Source organism: Pan troglodytes, chromosome 12 (genome assembly GCF_028858775.2).
Source record: "Pan troglodytes isolate AG18354 chromosome 12, NHGRI_mPanTro3-v2.0_pri, whole genome shotgun sequence".
NCBI classification, from domain to species: domain Eukaryota; kingdom Metazoa; phylum Chordata; class Mammalia; order Primates; family Hominidae; genus Pan; species Pan troglodytes.
In genome coordinates this window covers 25391139-25410563 of record NC_072410.2, presented here as the reverse complement: position 1 = coordinate 25410563, position 19425 = coordinate 25391139, and the positions used below count along the sequence as shown (strand labels likewise).

The 19425-nt window shown below is 46.6% G+C and overlaps 1 protein-coding gene across 16 annotated transcripts in view; it reads right to left on the bottom strand.

Moving 5' to 3' along the window:
• Window positions 1-2599: 2599 nt before the first annotated feature.
• Window positions 2600-19425, bottom strand: part of TMEM131 (transmembrane protein 131) — a 241376-nt gene continuing 224550 nt past the window's right edge. For 12 of the 16 annotated variants that reach the window (XM_515638.8, XM_016949046.4, XM_016949049.4 and 9 more), the window contains 9 exons: window positions 18544-18671; window positions 12751-12875; window positions 12387-12536; window positions 8338-8503; window positions 7095-7216; window positions 6895-6991; window positions 5950-6047; window positions 5190-5350; window positions 2600-3657 (listed from right to left, as the gene is read on the bottom strand). In XM_515638.8, coding sequence (XP_515638.3) covers window positions 3373-3657; window positions 5190-5350; window positions 5950-6047; window positions 6895-6991; window positions 7095-7216; window positions 8338-8503; window positions 12387-12536; window positions 12751-12875; window positions 18544-18671 — 1332 coding nt within the window. In that variant the 3' untranslated portion in view covers window positions 2600-3372. The remainder of the gene's footprint in view (window positions 3658-5189; window positions 5351-5949; window positions 6048-6894; window positions 6992-7094; window positions 7217-8337; window positions 8504-12386; window positions 12537-12750; window positions 12876-18543; window positions 18672-19425) is intronic. The other 4 variants (XM_016949047.4, XM_063789522.1, XM_063789523.1 and 1 more) reach the window with 1 other exon arrangement.

The window sequence follows — 19425 nt, the reverse complement described above, 5'->3', positions numbered from 1 at the left end:
GCACTTTGGGAGGCTGAGGCAGGAGGATTGCTTGTGCTCAGGAGTTTGAGACCAGAGGGGGCAACAAAGCAAGACCTCATCCCTATAAAAAACAAAAAATAAAAAATAAAAAAAATTAGCCGGATGTGGTGGTCCGTGTCTGTTGTCCCAGCTACCTGGGAGACTGAGGTGGGAGAGCTGCTTGGGCCTGGAAGTTCAGGGCTGCAGTGAGCCTATGATTGTGCCACTGCACTTCAGCCTGGGCGACAGAGCAAGACCCAGTCTCAAAATAAATAAAGACATCCACTATCATTTCATGTAAATATAATTATATACAACCTGTAATTTTAAATTCAACCTTGGCCTAGTACAAAGCGACTATCATGCCAACAAGTGTTCACTGTAAACAGACTGAGTTGTATCAGATCTTCAGATTTGGTGGGTATGTTGCCACTCAAATACCTACCCTTAGAGTAATTATTTGGAAAGCACAAGTAACAGAAGAGACCCTTGTTTGTATCTTCTCCCAAGTACACAGTGTTTCTCTCAAGCCTGCTGGCGAGGCTCATGGGGTGAAATTAGAACTTAAAAAAGGAGTTTGGTCGCGGGGGTCTCAGGCGATTGTTCTGATGAAGCAAGTTTAGAATCAATTCCTGAGATACTCTTTCTGAGGAAAAGTCTGCCAATAGTTTTTTTCTTATCTTTTTTTTTTGAGATGGAGTCTTGCTCTGTCTGTCTCCAGGCTGGAGTGCAGTGGTATGATCTTGGCTCACTGCAACCTCCACCTCCCAGGTTCAAGTAATTCTCCTGCCTCAGCCTCCTGAGTAGCTGGGATTACAGGTGCACAGCACCACCCCCAGCTAATTTTTGTATTTTTAGTAGAGACGGGATTTCACCATGTTGGCCAGGGTAGTCTAGAACACCTGACCTCAGTTGATCCGCCCACCTCGGCCTCCCAAGGTGCTGGGACTACAGGTGTGAGCCCCAGCGCCTGGCCCCGTTTTTCTTTGGTTTAAGTGAGGGTTTATATGAAGCTCACCTGTATGTAGAGCTTTACACCTCATTATCTGCTTTGGTGTAGAAAGAGAATCCCAAGACTTGAATTTGTCCTGATTGTGCAAGTGCACGTAGGAAACCCTGCTGCTAACATTGTACAAGGCCTGATGTCAGCCTACACACCATAGCTCTGGTTGCACAGGAAATCTGGTGTCCCCGAGGGACAAATCACAAGTTGTCAAAACAATGAGACTTGTTCTGTGAGCTTTGGTATAAAGCAGAGAAAAGGTCAGATGATTCACAATCACGCCAAATAACATTTTGACTAAATCACTCCCACCTTCATGGGGATAGTTTTGATTTCATGATGTAACTAGCCTCCAACAGAACATTTATGTTACCTAGCAAAGCCTGGCTTTAACACAGACTGGAAACAAGACAATGTGAAAATCAAGTTGGAAAAGGCAAGATTAAACCAACCGATGCGTTGTGGCGTACCGAGACTCGCCTCGTGTCTGTGTGAACTTAACAGGGACCATGGAGGAGTTGAGTTGAAAGTCTTAAAATTGGAAAAGGGTCAACACACTTCTAGTTAAAAGAAAAAAATAAAATTTAGATGTGTAGCCTTTACTACTGCACCTCACAGGCTTGGCTAAGTCATTTCCAGTCTGCACCAAGGCTCCATTTCCAGCAGCCCCAGCTGGTATTTCTACATGGCACCCTGTGTGACTGCCACCTGTGGCTCCATTCCTCAGTAGCACACAGGTTGCTTTCCATCCAGCCTGGCTTTGGGGTATAGCTGTATCAGCCGGTAAACTGCTAAAGCATTTCAATACCAGTGGGTAAATAGCTGTTTCTAGTACCCCCAGCCCCTGTGCCATAGCCCAAGGCACCCCCTTGTCTCCAAGCCACCGTTTAGAAATGAAAGGGCCAAAGGGGCACTGCATGCTGTGTTGCTGCTGGTAAGCTCCCACGGGTGGCCCCCAGAGCCCTCCCCCAGGCCGCCCCTGAGTCCCTGCTGTCTTCCCTCTGTGCCCCGCTTCTCTCCTTTTCTGTCTTCCTCTCACCATACAACTTCCTCAGACTGAAGGCTGGTAAAGGTTGGCCAGTGTTAGAACATGCAGTGGTGAGCTGGACACAGACTGTTCCTGAGAATGGTGACTGACTGTGACCAGAAGGAAGGCAGCACAGTGGGTGCCATGTGAATCTGCGGTCAGCCTGACCTGGGGCCTCTGAGCCAGCACTGCCCAGCCAGGTTCCTCAAGTATAATGGAGTAACCCAACATATCCCAAAGTGTTAGCCAGGTACCTGACAGAGAGTCAGTATTCAATAAATGGTAGCAATGACTGCTTTTTATGAGGCCTTTTAGGATAGTGGCAGAGGGAAAACGCTTACTGGATGAATCCAAACAGGCTTTCAAGTTGTTTTCGATCAAGGACCCTCCATAATTGCCATGGGAACACACAGAACTCCATTAGACTGCAGGAAGTTCCAGCAATGAGAAGGCAAACCCCGTCTTAACCTGTCAGCTCCACAGAGTAAGGTAAGGATAAGGTGGTTTACTTTGGTGTGAGAAAATCCTAATAAATACACCTTGTGTGTAAAAAAACCACAAAACAAGGCTTTTGAAAAAAGCATCATTTATTTCAAAGTACAACACAAAGTTGTATTTTTAAGAAATACACATTCAATCTTGTATCTCAAGACTTGGCTATGTGCATTTCAGTTCATCTTTAAAATAAGTTCAGGTATACAAATGTTACATACCTCAAGTACAAACAGCACAGAAAATGCATATGGTCTCAACTGAATGTTTTTACATTCATTCACTGTTCTTAAGTTGACTTACATTTCTGTAATCTGCTTTTAAACCAAGACAGCCTTACTTTACTTTACTTTAAAAAAATACTCTATTTTCAGCACAAAGTCCTCATACAGTTTTAAAATTAGATCTTGGCGCATAATATTGAGAAATTATTAAAAACCAAACTTGGTAATTTAACAAAATTGTCACATGCCAGGATTTCTGAATCAACTCAAATTATTTCCTTAGCTGTAATGTCAAATCTGTGTTCATACAGATAAATAAAGCATGGGGAAGACAGGTGGTGAAAACGCAGTAACGGGAAAGGTTCTCAGATGTACAGGTCTTATTAGAGTTTGTGGCTGAGTCCAGACTTTTCTCTAAAAGCACAACAGCAAATCTCATGTTATCATAATTGCAAGAAAGATCTGAAAGAAGCGAGTGGTCTGAGCCTGCCCTGCTTGGGTCTGTTTTGCAAAGATGAGGAGGGTGGGGAGGGGAGCTGCAGTAAGAGCCTTAAAAAGATGTCTCAGAAACTGGCACATCATGATCTAGACGAGGGCCCACTATGTTTGTTTGTTTTTTGCTTAATTTAATTCTCGTGAGGAAAGTGCGAATTAGACCAAGGGTCCGAGCTTCTTCTTCCAATCGTGGGGCTCCATATCCGCCACGGGTTGTAGGTCTGTCCCAAGTCGTCAGCTGGACTGGAGGTGGAGGGAGCGTGAGGAGCAGGGGAGTTTTCTGTGCCCATGAGGCCGATGCTTGCCAGCGTGTTTGCTGGAGTGGTGAAGGGAAGGGCGCTGCTAAGGTTGCTGGACCAAATGGAGCTGCTGAATGGAGTGGTGGACCACAGGCCGCTGGTGTTACCGAGGACCGACTGCGACAAAACAGAAAGTGTCCAGCACTGAGCCCGGCAGGCAGAGGGTCAAGTGGGTAAAGGGTAAGGGGGTAAGGCTACAGAAAAGATGAGGCTGGGGCACGCGTTCCTCTTACTTTGTTTACTTTAGAACAAATGTTATATATATGTATTTGAGCAGATGGTTCTGATTTTTTTGAGACAGGGTCTTGCTCCATCACTCAGGCTGGAGTGCAGTGGTGTGATCATGCCTCACTGCAGCCTCAAACTCCTGGGCTCAAGTGATCTTCCCACCTCAGCCTCCCAAAGTGCTGGGATTACAGGCACTAGCCATCATGCCGGCTGGTTGTGATATTTTAAAAAAGACAGCTTGTGGACCAAATCCAGCTCTGCCTACTTTTGTAAAGAAAGTTGTATTGGAACACAGCTGCGCCCATCGGCCTGTGCACTGCAATGGCAGTGGTGAAGCATGGCCTTCAGAGCCTCAAATAGTTACTATCTGCCTCTTTATAGAAAGTTTGCTGACTCCCACTTTGGGAGGCCGAGGTGGGCGGATCACGAGGTCAGGAGATCGAGATCATCCTGGCTAACATGGTGAAACCCCGTCTCTACTAAAAATACAAAAAATTAGCCGGGTGTGGTGGTGGGCGCCTCTAGTCCCAGCTACTCAGGAGGCTGAGGCAGGAGAATGGCGTGAACTCAGGAGGTGGAGCTTGTAGTGAGCCAAGATTGCGCCACTGGACTCCAGCCTGGGCGACAAAGCAAGACTCTGTCTCAAAAAAAAAAAAAAAAAAAAAAAAAAAAAAAAAAAAAAAGTTTGCTGACTTCTCTTTTAAAGAGTGGTTAAGGTGGTTTTAAAACAGAAGGCTGAATAATTACACATGAAGACAACCTTTGGAATCTGTAAAGTTGAAATATCTATTACAAAACCTTGCATGTTTAGTTTCTCTGAGAACAAAGAGGCAAACACAGTGGGGTCATATTTTTCTGTCATAATTTTGTGGAAGCCAAAACCACTAATTATTTTCCTTGGCAAGAATACTCTTTTCAGCATGGTCTTTGCAGAAGACTTTAGCCAAGAAGCAAACAAATGCACTCTTGAAAATCTAACCTAAGAGACAGGTGCTTCTCAGCAACAAAGTAAATGCAGTATCTAGCTTGCTCCTGGGTGCCCAGTGGCTGCATTGCACAGATGCCGAAGGCTTCCCTCAACCATCTGAACCTGCCATAGGCCTATGGTCACCCTTGTGGTCCATTTACAGGTTGGGAAGAGGCAGAAAATGCCCTTGATCTATTAGGAGGGACTCCAGAGACCAACCCCATAGCTGTTCAGTTGTTCTTCCTAAAACTTCCTGATTGTAATGGCTCTGAAGAACATCGATCAGTCATTTTGACAGAATATGAAGACAAAGCAATGGAGACAATAAAAGTACTAACCCACCCCTCTGATGCTGCTGTTTGTTGTTTATGTCAGTGCCATCCATGTCACAGCAATGGCAGATGGCGAGTGGGTGGGCCAGGTCCAGGCCCCAGCCCCAGCCCCAAGTACTCACTGTGGCTGTGTGGGTCGGGGAGCCAGAACTGGCTGGCCAGGAAGGACTGGGATCTGTCGCTGGCGAGTCCCAAAGGTATGAAGGGCCACTATTAAACTCGTTCCAGCTCCTCTGTGAGGCCTGATTGCACGATCGAGATAATCCGAGTTTGCTGAAAACTTCTGGAAATAAAGCAACAGTCATCAAGTCCATATTTGGTTTTGCCATGATCACTATAGCATATGGGGCTTCACTCAATGGCATACCTCCCACCACTGCTCCTGGAGCCACCACACCCACTTCACCAGCCCCACCACAGCCCAGAGGAAGTAGGGGCAGGAGTGTCCTCCAGAACTCAAACGCATAGTGCACGAGCTGATATGCCACCGATGACATCCAAATGCAAACATTCCCCACTCTCACATGATAGCTAATGCGAAGCTTCCATGGTGACCTCTAGTTCTGGACAGCAAGAAGAGGACCCCTGGCACACTCAGGGGTCCCATTTCAGACCAGAACCCTTCTGTGAAGCCCTTCAATACCTGCCATGGAACTCACACCAACTGGTGTGCGCACACCGTGTCGAGCCTGGTCCACTGCCCCTCTGGGCTGCTGGTGTGGATGAGGGAGGAAGAGGGGAGGGGACCCTTCCCAGGGAGCTTCCTGCGGGGCCTCTTCCACAGTGCTGCTGTGCTGTGTTCTCCAGCACACAAAACCACACCTCCTCTCCCTTCCTCTGTCCACAGGCTTATTAGTTACACATCTAGTGTTAAACACTCACCACCAGTTAGATTAAAAGAGTTTCCAAAGGCGGAGAACGAATTGAGGGGAGTGAAGTCAGGGCTGCTTGGGTTGCTGACGGGACTCCACAAACCCGAGCTAAATGTTACAAGAGGAAAACGCAACACACAAAAATGTATGGTGGTTAGTGCAAACGGATCCATAGTGCACAGCTTCACAAACAGGAGACACTGCTTCAACTGGGGGTACTCAAATATTAAAAACAAAGACAAAAGGAAGAGCTGAACAATGGCTGCTTACCACAAGGGTTGAGTCGGAGGGAGCCCCAGAGCTCCGGATGCCCTATCACTAGCTCACAGCCCGGTTCAAAGCAAGTGTTTTGCAGAGAAACAGACATTTTTTCCTTCTGTTTGCTTTTTGGTACTGGAAGATTTATTTAAAAACTATTTCAAATCTAGAACTCATTTCCTATTAGTGCAAAGTAGGTAAATTGGGGCTCTATTGTTGCTTATCTGGAAAAGTCAACCAAGGTGACTGCTGCAGGCCACCACACCCCCTGCATGATAAACAAGCCTGGCTCAAGAAAGAGGCGTGGCCAATGATTTACTATAAATTGGCTAGTATTTGCTCCAGATTTCCCCCCTCCCAAGTCACTTTTGCTCTTCTATTTTTAATGATCAGATCACATCTTACCACAGACCAGGAGATGGAGGAGAGTGAGAACAGGTGTAACATGCGTGTCTGCCCGGCTGAGACAGGCATGGGTGCCCCCTTTCTCTATCTGGACCCCCTGGGGAAGGCACCGCAGCCGGCTTTCTGCTTCCACCCAGCAGACATGATTTCTTAGAGGCACTTGACCACTTCTGACAAATGCCTCCTTGTAAATTAGGGGGAAAATGCCCTGAAACCCATTTATGGATAAAAGGTGCTAACCCGACTTGAGAAGCCTTCCGTCTTTCTAGCGGTTAGTGGTGGTCTACCGTACCTGTCTGAGCCATCGCTGTCAACAGGAGCGTGTGAAATGCCAAGGCTGCTGGAGAAACCTGTTTTGTTTGAAGAAACTTTAGCAAAGCCATTCCCACCTGTAACAATGGACACTCAATCAATGGAAGGCCCATTAGGACAGAGGTCATTCCACCAGGCCTGGCGCCTGGCGTGGCAGGTCTCTGAAGCAAAGGCACTGACCTGGGCTCTTGTCGTAGCCAGCCGTGACTGCAGCAAAAGTGGGGTTGCCGTTCTTACCCGGGAGCGAGGCTGCCTTTGTCAACTTGTGTTTGCTTCCATTTGGCTGTTTTATTTTAGGGTCACTTGAAAAAGAAGCAAAGAGAGAACTCATTCCTCATCAGCAGTGCCCTGTCTCGGGGAGGTGTGGGGCTGGCAGGACTGAGCCCTGAGTGAGCTTCTCTGCAGTGGGGCAGCTCACAGAGCATCGCTCAGCCTCATGTCACATGCTCTGGGGCCTCAGACTGCTTAATCAGACAGAGATAGAGGGCTTTCTGGAGAAAGGTAAGAAAACAAAAGATCACTATGAAAGAGACCAGGGCAGGGATCACAATTTAGGGACTGGCAGAGGCTTCGATCACACTTTTGTGAAGAATGCTAGAGAGCCACTCGGCAGGAAATGCAGAGGGCAGCCACCGACACTGGAAAGGGCGGGGCCTCAGGGAGTCTTCCTTCCCTGCCAGGACACGGCAAGGTGCTCCTGTGGCAAGGCCCAGAAGCGGGGTGGCTCCCCCAGCCTCAGTGGTTACTGCCTCTTGGGCAACGGCGGGGAGGACCTGACCCCAGGCTGGCCGGTGACGCGATGCACAGAAACCCACGCCACGGCGAGGCACACGGTGAGAGTGCCATCCGTGACCGTCAGGCTTGCGGTACGCTGTGGCAGGCGGACATGAGTGAGGCTCCGTGCCTCGGAGAACAGCATGCTTCCTGCATCCTGTCTGTGTGGTCAGGAGGCTGCCCTCCCGGGTGCACACATCCCCTACTGCAGCACCTCACCCAGCACAACGGTCTTGGACCAGGTCCTGCCCTTCTAAGTCCTAAGCCAAATTGTCCAAAGGCCAAAATTAGTGTCACATAAACCCATACTCCCAACTCACAGGAATCCCCTTTAGGTCTTCATGTAAGGCTTAGTAAATGTTCATTGGCTCACTGAGAATATCACTCTAGTGAGTTAAATGGTGCATTTCTCGGTCCACAGGTGGTAAGAATGAATGGATTAGAATCGGAACCGGGTTACTGTTGGAGCTGGGCACAGCAGCAGGAAGCGGGGGTGGACCCCAGGTAAAAGGGCCCACACAAGCTGGCAGCCATCAGAAGTAACACCAGACAGTGGTCTGTGGCCGCTAAGTGTTTCCATTTAAAGGGTGTGACATCGGGTTTTAGGCACATTGCAAGCTGAGGACCGGAAAGGAAGCAGCAGGCCTACCTGCTGGAGCTGCTGTTGACGATGCTGCTGTAGCTGCCCCGGGCCACAAAGGGGCAGGGGGCAGCTGGGGGAGACGGGGAAGCAGGTGTCGGTGAGGTCTGGCGTTGTTTTAAGAAAATGTCTGCGTTGAGGGTTTGCAGAGAAAGTTTATAAAGACTATCAGTAGCTGGAAATTAAAAACAAAAGGGCTCGTCAGTGTGGTGTTTTGATTAGCGCTCTTCCAAATCACTTTGAATGTTCTCTAAGACTATGCATAACTCAAGGCCTTCTACAAAGAAAACAAACGAAAGCTCTTAGATGTGTTCTGTTTAACAGGTTTTAAAGAGAAAGCAGCCACATCTCTCTCCACTCAGGGATTTGAGGGGAGCGAGAGCGTGCCCGGTCCCTGCTGTGTTGTGTGGCGACAGTCAATGCCTTCAATTCTCCCACCTCAGGTAGGGGAGGAGGGTCTTCCACATCCTCCAGGGGTGGACAGCTGAGGTCGCTGCCTGGGGACCTGGAAAATCCTCGTGCCTACATGCAGGTTTACAGCTGTGGGAGGTGCAGTGTTCCGGGCTGAATCCCCAAGTTCAGTAAAGCCTCTCCATTGGCGTGACTGGGATGTGCAGCTCTGATCCCTATTAAGCTCCTAGTATATTCCTGTGCCCTTTAAAGTAATGTCTATACAGCTGTTTTAAAAATCTAAAACAGGCTGGGCACAGTGGCTCGGACCTGTAACCTCAGCACTTTGGGAGGCTGAGGTGGGAGGCTTGAGCCAGGAGTTTGAGGCTGCAGTGAGCTATAATCACACCACTGCACTCCAGCCTGACCCCATCTCTGAAATTAAAACAAAAAATTTCAGTCATAAAATAACATTCTCTACTCAGTAAACGGAAATATGTATACCTTTTATCAGAAAAATGTATCATTTTGCACATCTATTGTGTGCAACTTGGTGCTGCTGTAGCTACTGCAAGAGGAAGAAGGTGGGGGAGAGCTTGGACCTGTGAATTCCCATCACCACAGGGCACGATCCCCAGCCCAGGCCTGGCCAGCTCGCTACCTGGCTGGCCCCTCCTGCCTTGTGAGATTTCTGCGTACCCTGAGTACCCTCCGCTCCACTTCTCCCGTCCCCTGCTGCCTCTTGCTTCCCTGGTCACACCCTGTAGCACAAGCTGCTTCTCCCCTACCCCCAGGGCTCAGGGCTCAAGGTTTCCCATGTCTTGGCTAGGTCAAGCCTCCAGCATGGCCCTGCCGAGCAAAGCAGCCTTCCCTTGGAAGCCCGTGCTCTCTACTCCGCCATCCTCAGGGCTGCCTGCTACCTTCTCTCTCACCTTCCCCAGTGCTGCTGGTACTGGTGCCAGACTCACGGTCCTGTCTCCCACCCGCCCACTCTCAGCCCTTGATGACATGGGCCCCTCCTCGCTGGCTCTGTGGATCTGCTGACCTGATGCCCACACTCAGGACGTGTCTCACACCGCTCTCCCGTATGAGCCCTGCTCGAATCTCTGTCCCCGTCAAGCTCCTCTGAGGCCTCCCATCTGACACCATGTCTACACTGTCGGCTTGCTATTTGTACAACTGTCCTGACCCTTCCCTAGCCACTTCCTCTGGCCTCGCTCCGCCCCTGCAGTGACTCGTCCCCTCAGGCAGTGCCCACACTTGGAGCAGGCTGTGCTCCGTTTTGTGTGCGCTCGATCCTCCCAAGGTACCTGTCCTGGGGAAAGGTGCGGGCAGCTCCTGTGGGTGGAATGTGTTTCACAGGGCCCAGTACTGCAGATGCTCCCAAGACAGTGATGATGAAATCAAACAGGAAAAGCAAAGGGAAGTTAGCAAAAACCCCTACTGAACAGTGCTTGAGGTAGGAGTGAAGGGGAGACTGAACAGCACACGAGCTGCAATTAGAGAACGTTTTGATTCAAATATTATTAAAATTTTCCTTTGTGGCTTCTGATTTGCTTTTCCTTTTAATAACCCTTTGTATTTTTTGCCTTTTTAAATCATGAAATTATTCAAGGAGCATTTTCTCTGCAACTCATGTGGTACAGATGGTATAGGGCACCATGCTAAGGGGTGCTACTTGGGATGGAGAGATCTTTACACAGAGGCTGCACAACTCCCCCAGCGGCTACTGCCACATGCTGGCTGCACAGTCTTGGGTGGGACCAACGCTTTCACCCCAAGGAACTGCACTAAGCTTGGCACTGCCAACAGCGCTCGCAGAACTTCAGGTCTAAGCAAGACGAAACACCAAGGGAGGCGAAGGGATAAAAGGGGATGAGAAAGCTGGGGCAGAGCAGGAAGGTAAAAGTGATGGAGAGCATGTGGGACCGACTCTTCTGGGTTTCCTCCACCCATATTCTCTATCGAGTGGAGCTCTGCTGGAACATTTTAGTAACGCTGGCAGTGAGGGCAGAGAGGTCACAGGGCTTGGAACCAGTGTAAGGGATTGCTTGGCTAGAAAAACACAAAAGGACTGCACAGACGTGGGCTGAGGAGACAAGCTCTGCATCTCTTCCCCCAGTGCACACCGTGGAGCTCTGCCCTGAGGCGCCATGCTCAGATGCACCAGCTGGCCTCTGTGGAAGAGCCAGGCAGGAAACTGAGGCATGTGGCACTGGGCCCTTCACAGTTCCTCCTCCAGAGGGCTGGCCTGCCATTTCCCACATTCCTGCCCCGAGGAGTGGCACCAAAATCTCCTGCCTGGGGTTGGGTCCTGTCATCCTTTCCCCTCCACACAGAGGGAGTGATGTCAACATGTGTCTCAGGTGCCACCAGGTGGGGATGCTGCCAGCCAGTTTGTGGCTGTGTCTGGCTGTCACCTGCTCTCCCAGCAGCATGGTTCTGCATGCTTGTGTCATTACGTCACCAACACGGCTCATGTCACCTCACTGGGCCTCAGAACACCCCTGTGAAACTGGCTCCAGGGGCTGTCTTCTGTTGCTGAAAGTGGCATCTGTTTAATGGGCAACTGCCTAAATCGTGGAGTGTTAAGCCAAGAGCCAATGGCCAGCAGAAACCTCAGGGGGCGCTAGGAAGCAGAAGCATCCCACCTGGACACACGGACCACCCACGGTCTTCTTCAAGATTTGCTGAGTGAAGGATTTAGGACTGTATCCCACCCCTGGCAAAAAGTAGTACTAAAAGGTGCCAGAAAGTCTCATGGCAAATAGGGCTACAGGATGTATCTCAGAGAGCATCTCTTTCCAGGATGTATCTACACATTCCGGCGAGAGCGTGGACGCCCTACCCGAGCCTCCAAGGCTCTCTGCCCTCATTCAACCCAGTGAGCCTGCCCTTCGTCCAACTCCTTTCACCTTCAATGACCCAACTGTTGCTCAAACCTGACTGCATCTCTGGTCTTCCTGACTTGCCCTCTGGTACACTCCAACACAGTGGTGAGTGCGGACCAATCAGTCCTAAAGCCAGGACCTCTCTTGATCTCAAATCCCTGCTGTCAGCCGCTCCCTTTTCTGGTCTCTGTTGCCCCCTATTTCAGGTCAAGTGTCTGTAGGGTGAGGATTTCTATTTTGGTTGACTGTGCCTACTGTCTTGATTTACTGCAGGCCAAACTGGAGAAACAAGGTCAAGGTAGTGAGAAAAATAATGAAACCTTTGTGTAGGTTGCTTATGTAAAAAGACGTGGGTAAAGTTGAGAGGATGGAATTCTTACAAAAACAATTACACTATAAATGAGGAACTCATCAGGTAAAGGATAGCTGAGTCAATACTTTTATAAGGCAAACAATTCTTTAGAAGATTAACCACTCCAAACAGACCATTCCATTTTGCACATTGGGCAGTGGTGTGCTAGTATACCAGCTCCCTGAAAAAAAAAAAAGCCCTGATGTGAATTGTTGAATGAGTCCCCTGATGTAAATAATCTTACCAGGACTGATTTCAACCACGGCAGTTTAGCCACTGATTAGGCTAGTTAACAATGGGCTCTTAGCTGGCAAAGCACTGTCAATGGGTATTTTAAAGCAACATGCCCCTGAAGAGTTCCATGCCCAGAGTGGGGTGGATTGTGGGTAAGTGGAGCCCTGTGGTTTCTAAACTACTATACTTACAGCTGCCGGGTTTGTGAACTGGAACGGAATCCCACTCCGGTGGAGGAGAGTCTTTTTCACCCTCTGAGCTACTGGTGTTGCCTAATTCTTGACTATTCGGGAGGAATTTTGCTAGGGCAGGTGGTCTGTTATCCACTAACTTACTTGTACCTGCACAAAAATCAGAAAAGAACATGGTTAATGGAGAATAATTCCTTTCTTTCAGGTCTATTTCAATGAACCTTCTAATGAGGACAAGAACACAGCCTTAGCCTTGCATGACTAATAACTACTGACTGCTTACTGATAATGCACAACAATTGTTAATACAGTGCACTATGAGAAGATCCGTAAGACATGATCATAGAGAACAAGATGACAATACCTTTTGTTTTCTGGGCATTTCGTGATTTGGATCCACTTGTCATTGCAGTTGGAAGAGGAATCTTGCTTGGGAGATTTCTACGTTGCTTACTTTCCAAAGGGGGAGTATACGGTAGTTCTAATGAACTAAAAGACAATCAGGGATGGAAAATACAAATTTATTCCTCTGTTTTGGAGGACGGAAGTCATTAAGATTGTAATTCTTCTACAATACAACTGCATGCAGGAAGCTAATGTGGCTTCCTGGGGCGTTATCTATCCTTGGTCCTAACTCAGGACAGGCTGCATGCCCAACGCTGTAGCTAAGACTGCCCAGCAGACATTCAGCACTTGCAGACTGAACCTTTGCTATTCCAAGTGCTGACAATGAACTGAGGTCCATTATTAAATAATACGTAACGTGAGGGAGGATCTATCTCAGATAAGGCATAGAAAGAAAGCCCTTAGCTCCAACTTGCTGCTCAGGGCTGGAAGTGCGGTCATTCTGCCTGCGAGTGAGTCTCTCCCAGCATCTAGACCACCACCAGTGGGATTCCTGAACATGAAGATTTTGAAAGATCTCACATCTATAACATTAGAGACTCCACTATTCAAAACTGAACAAATTTTTCTCATAGAAATTATGAGGTGACCCAGAGCTAAGTTCCTGGTTACTACAGGGAGTGGGCTAGGATGAATTTTCTTCCTTATTCTTGAACTCAGGGTTAATCTTAAGCAAAAAAATTAAATATATTTTTTATTGATTTAGAGTGACGCTTTCTGAAAGATTTTGAGGTAAGGTTAAGATAATAAGCATGTATAAATATATCTTAAGTTTCCAAAGCTCAATAAGTGAGGTAGGAAAACCTGCTGGGAGACAGCAGCTGGAAAGAATGAATCTCTGAGAGAAATGAACTGGGTAGCTGGCCCACGGAAGACAGCATTGTGAGTAGAATACCTATATGGGCTACAAAGGCATTCTTTATGAAGCCACATCTCTAATGCCCACCAAGACCATGTCTGGGACTGGGAGGACCTCCGGAAGGAGCTCAGCTAATGTGGTCCAAGAAGGACCTTTTCCAGCAAAGGCTGAGATGCAGCTCAGAGAGCCCAGTGGCCCCTTTGGAGAAATCTTCCAAGAATCCTCAGGGATCTCTACAAAGCTCCTGGTGACAGCTGTGAGTTCAGGGCTGAGCTGATGGCTACCTTTTCATTCCAAATCTACAAAGTCTACACAGATGGTGTAAAATGGATGCATCGCCGGCATTTTCCACATTTCAGTGTGCTTTCTGCTCCCAACCCTCAAGCGTGTGATACTACTCAGGACTCCCGGCCCCATCCTCCAAGTTCTTCACGCACCATGTTGCCTTCTGTCCTCCCAGCCCACAGGATACAGTACATTTCAGCTAGGTTCTGGGTCAGAGGCAATCTGCTGTGCTCATTCACAGGAGATTTCAAAGGTGAGAAGAGTTCCAACTTTCCAGATCTAACGGCACCATAACACCCTCATTCCCCAACATCCTCAATGTAAAGTGTGAGCTCATAAATAAACAAATACATTTAAGAAGGCTATTTACAAACATTTTATAAGGGGGTAGGGTCAAAGGACATTTTCTTTTCATTCTTTTGTTTCGTTGTATTTCACAAGTTTTCCATAATAAGTAGGTATTATATCTGGAATTAGTAAGAGAGCAAACCAAAAAGCCAAAGGGTTTCCGTTAGCCCAAATAAGTAGAATTTTAGGTAGGATAACAAACTGAAGTGAAAAATCCACTGTTTATGGGCCAGATGATGAATGCTACATTATAAAATCTTTTGTATCTCTTCTACTTCTGACAGGGTTATTTAAAAAACCCATCTTCTAAAAAAACCCCAAAGGCTCCCATAGTAGACACCAGCCCTCTGGTGGTGGAGGTGGTGTGGGTGTGATCTATTTTTAAGTGTGCGTGGGTAGCTATTTATACAAAAGTAAATTCTGTGCCACTGTAAAAGTAATTGGTTTTTAAGAAGAAAGGTGCCAGACAACTCCTGTTATTTTTGCTGATTCATACTTTCCTAAATTAAGCCAGATGATCTCTATCAAGAATCCTTTTTTAAGGCTTCTGAATAAAATGGGTAACGGCCAACTTAATTGAAGCGATTCATTTTTTTGAGACAGAGTCTCACTCTGTCACCCAGGCTGGAGTGCAGTGGCACGATCTTGGCTCACTGTAACCTCTGCCTCCCAGGCTCAAGCAATTCTCCTGCCTCAGCCTCCTGAGTAGCTGGGATTACAGGTGTGTGCCACCATGCTTGGTTAATTTTTGTATTTTTAACAGAGATGGGGTTTCACGATGTTGGCGAGGCTGGTCTCGAAGTCCTGACCTCCGGTGATCTGCCGTCCTTGGTCTCCCAAAGTGCTGGGATTACAGTGGGATTACAGGTGTGAGCCACCGTGCCCAGACTGAAGTGATTCTTTTTAAAAAGGAAAAACAGGTGGTTCAGATGCCAGGCTTTATTTATTTATTTACTGACAGGGTCTCAGTCTGTTGCTCAGGCTAGAGTGCAGTGGTGCAATCACGGCTCTCTGCAGTCTCTAACTCCTGGGCTCAACTCCTGAGTCTCTAACTCCTGGGCTCTCTGCAGTCTCTAACTCCTGCCTCAGCCTCCCTAGTAGTTGGGACTACAAGTGTGTGCCATCACACCTGGCTAATTTAAAAGAAAAACTTTTTGTAAGATAAGGTCTTGCTATATTTTCCAGGCTGATCTTGAACTCCTGGGCTCAAGCAATCCTCCTGCCTTGACCTCCCAAAGTGCTGGGATTATAGATGTGAGCTACCACACCTGGCTTATTTTTATAATATATTTTCCTCCATTTTTTAATAATAATGTTTTTCTTTTTCTTAATATTCTGAGATTTCGTATTCTTTTTATTTTTGCTTTTCACGTTACACCTGACTCAAGCCTGGCCTATTTTTATTCCTGTAATACACAGTACACATTTCTGTCTGGGGAGGAGAGAGGCAGAGCTGAGGACACAGCTAGGGACGTGACCAGCTGTGGAGCAGGGTTTTCTCAGTGCTGACAGGTCTGGGGCTGGCGTGTGCAGTGTGGTGTTCACGGCCCTTGGCCCTGAGTTGAGCGTGTTATTTAAGCAGATTTTTACAGATAATATTATTAATCTACTTCTTTTGCTTATTTTAGATTATTACATTTATGTAAACATATACTGTTGATAAACAAATAGAAAAACAAAAGGATCAGTGAATACTCAGGGTCCTAAACCAGGGATGCCCTGGGCCCTTCCTGGTTCTGCAGAAACCTTCAGTGCCTGAGATCTGATTCCCATTCCTTGGCATCTCTGCCATAGACTACAGTTTTCCGGAGGTCTGCAGGCCCATTTCTGTGTTGCCACAGCTGGAAAACACGGTTAGATCAGATTTCTGTTGCTGCAGCCCCACCCTCCTATTTCCTAGCAAGTGATTTTTTTGAGGTCAACTCTTGGGAGTGTGGATGGATGGGGCTGAGCCACTCCTCTGGCTTTATCACCTCTCATAAAGCTTCCGAAAGACAACAATGATATATGCCTTATTAATGACATATCTTATTAAAAGATGTGTACCTGTCCTTCAGATATGTGGGGTTATATATTAACACACTAAAAGGTGACAGGAATTTCAGGAATCACTAAAGCTAGGACTGGCTGTGATTCTGAGTGAGTGTTTGACATTTATTATCAGAATGCAGTGGAGTCACAGAATGGCTCTGTTCAGAAAGCCAACCTTCTCCAGTTATTAAAAAAACCAGTCTTTATTTGATTAAATGATTGATGAACTAATAAATTCTGACTCAATACTTTCATCCTCGAGTTCAGAAAAACAAGAGATCTAAAGAGATCAGATAAAGGAGGATAGAAGAAAGGTTGCATATAGATTTCTCCAGTTACAAAAGACAGTTTCAAGCACACGGCTTGATTTGTGTTCTGGTAATGATTTATCTTTTAACTACATATTGAGAGAGCACGGGTTATTGCTATAACTGCCTCTTGACTAGGCGGTTCAGGACTGACCACTCTAAGCTTTTTGGTTTACAAGAGAACTAAAAACCCTTGCAAAGGTAATGACACTCAAGCGACGTCTTTGACTAACTTTTCAAATGCAAATTTGCTGATGGTCAACTTGTAAAAAAAAATCAGAATGCAACGTAAATCAGTGGAACAGGGATGGGGGTTAGAATTAGTGTGTTCTATCTGCTTAACAATACTAAGCTCAGGCCTGAGGGCTAATCAACAGGGCCAATTTGGTGACAGTCACCTACTAAGATAATTCTTAGATGCACTGGTTTTAAAATTTATCATCATAGGAATTACTGCATGTCTGTCTACCTCACAAGATTTCTGCAAATGTAAAAATGAGGATTTTCATTATTTGGACTTATTAGCCTCATTTACTTTAAAATATCTGATCACTCACCTAAGCCTGAAAAAGGCCAAGAAGAAGAATCTCTAGCTAGTAGCCCAGTGTTATTCCTGTCCTGGGGTGCCAGGATATTGGTGTCTCAGGTGGATTTCTCTCAGGAGAGATCCAAGTATGTGAACCTCCTCTTCAGAAGAGGTGGTCTCCTTTTCTCTCTCCCCTTCAAATGATCAACCACCTGATACCACTCTGCTTGACGTTCCTTCTACCTGGGCCAGACTGCTCTCAACAAATTGTGGGACCTGGTCACTTGAACTAACAATTTCCACAAAAGAGTAAATTTTAGGTACAAATACGTCATTACTAAGCACCACCATATACTGTATTATTTCATAAATTCAGGGACAAGGTTAAATTTTACTGCAGTTATCACTAATTTCTTACTAGCTTTTGGGTTCTATATAACAGGACTGGCCCTGCCTGAAGTCATATAATCTAGGGACAGAGTCTAGGTTAGTGGTGTTTTTGCAAAACTCAAGTATGATTCCCAGGATCAGAGTAAGAATAGACCTTCCACAAATCTATGGCCCACACTTATGATGACAGACAAACCATGTCTTCCTTTTAAATTTACACCTAATTTATTCGACTTCCTCTGTCACTTTCCACTGATCACAACCCACAAGCGGGTAGACAGCAGCTCCCGTGCTGATGACAGTTCTATACAATGAACCAGGAAAGGTATTACTGACGCACCAACACTAAAATTATCAGGTAGATGCTGAGCCAAGGTTTAATGAAAATGTGAAGTAACTTCAGTTAATAACCCAACAGTTCAACTCACTCATCTCCCTGGGGAAACAGCCTGCACAAGCCCTCCCCGGGGGCCACTGAATCCCATTCCATGGGGAGGAACTGGAGTTATTTAATGGTAGAACTGTCTGACTGGTGACACCTGCTCTGAAGCATTTTTAAGGTAAGAATAAACTTTTCCAAGTTTTACGGCACAGAACTCTAGATCCCAACTGGGTTAACAATTCAACAGACTCAGAGATCTTTTGGAGGAAAGTTATGCTTGTACCTGTGGTTCAATCGTCAAGGTCATCTTTGTGCAGAAGTAAAATGGATCTCAGCCTGGGACTGAATCACCAACAGAAATTTTCCTCCTAAATTTTTATAACAGATCGTGAGCTCTGCCCTCTGCACATCTGACTTGAGAAGCATATGGCTATTCCGAGTCAACAACAGTACATGTCAGGTGACAGAAAAATCCCAAGAGGAATGTGACGTAGCACCTGGATTTTGCTATCAACTCCCCTAAAAGCCAACCAGCCAGCCAAATGGCCAAATCAAAACAGCACCTGGTTTTCGCCAGCAACTTCTTTATAGACCTTATTACTCTGTACACTTATTTCTCTCACCTGGGTTTCACATCTGTTGGGATTTCTTTCTTAATATTTAAGAGTTTTTTGCTTTTTTGCTTCACTTGAGACATTTCACTTTCATGTTTTTCAGGCATGGCTTGTTTTCCCTTTTGCTTTTCTGTATCCTGTAAAAAATGGACACTTAATTGCTGAGAAGGATTAATAAAATGACTGAAATTAGTTCCATTTTAAGATACAGACACAAAATCAAAGATGTAAAAATATACACATCATATACGTAAAAACAAACTCATTTCTTCAAATCTATCTTCACTGCGGTTCTGTCAATTTTTTGGCCTTTTTAATTTGTCTCAGCTGTGTGTGGTGGCGCATGCCTGTAATCCCAGCACTCTGGGAAGCCGAGGCAGGTGGATTGCCTGAGCTCAGAAGTTCAAGACTAGTCTGGGCAACATGGTAAAACCCTGTCTCTACTAAAAATACAAAAAACTAGCTGGGCGTGGTGGCGCATGCCTGTAGTCCCAGCTACTCGGGAGGCTGAGGCATGAGAATCGCTTGAACTGGGGAGGCAGGGGTTGCAGTGAGCTGAGATCATGCCACTAAACTCCAGCCTGGGCAACAGAGCGAGACGCCATCTCAAAAAATAAAGTAAAATTTGTCTCGACTATGTTTTGGTGAGTTGGAGTTATAAAGAACGTCATTTTAATTTATACTCATATCCTGACTGGAGGTGGTGGTGGCAGTGGCAGTGGCAGTAGCAAATTGGTAGCTTCTTTTCAAGCAGTGGGGAGTAAAACACTGTATTTCCTTAAAAGAAAAGTTCAGTAGAGACTGCAGTATAAAGTCAAGCACTCCAGCCATGCACCCCATCCTGAGCACAACTCTCAGGACAAGAGAGCAGTGCGGCAGCACAAAGGGGCC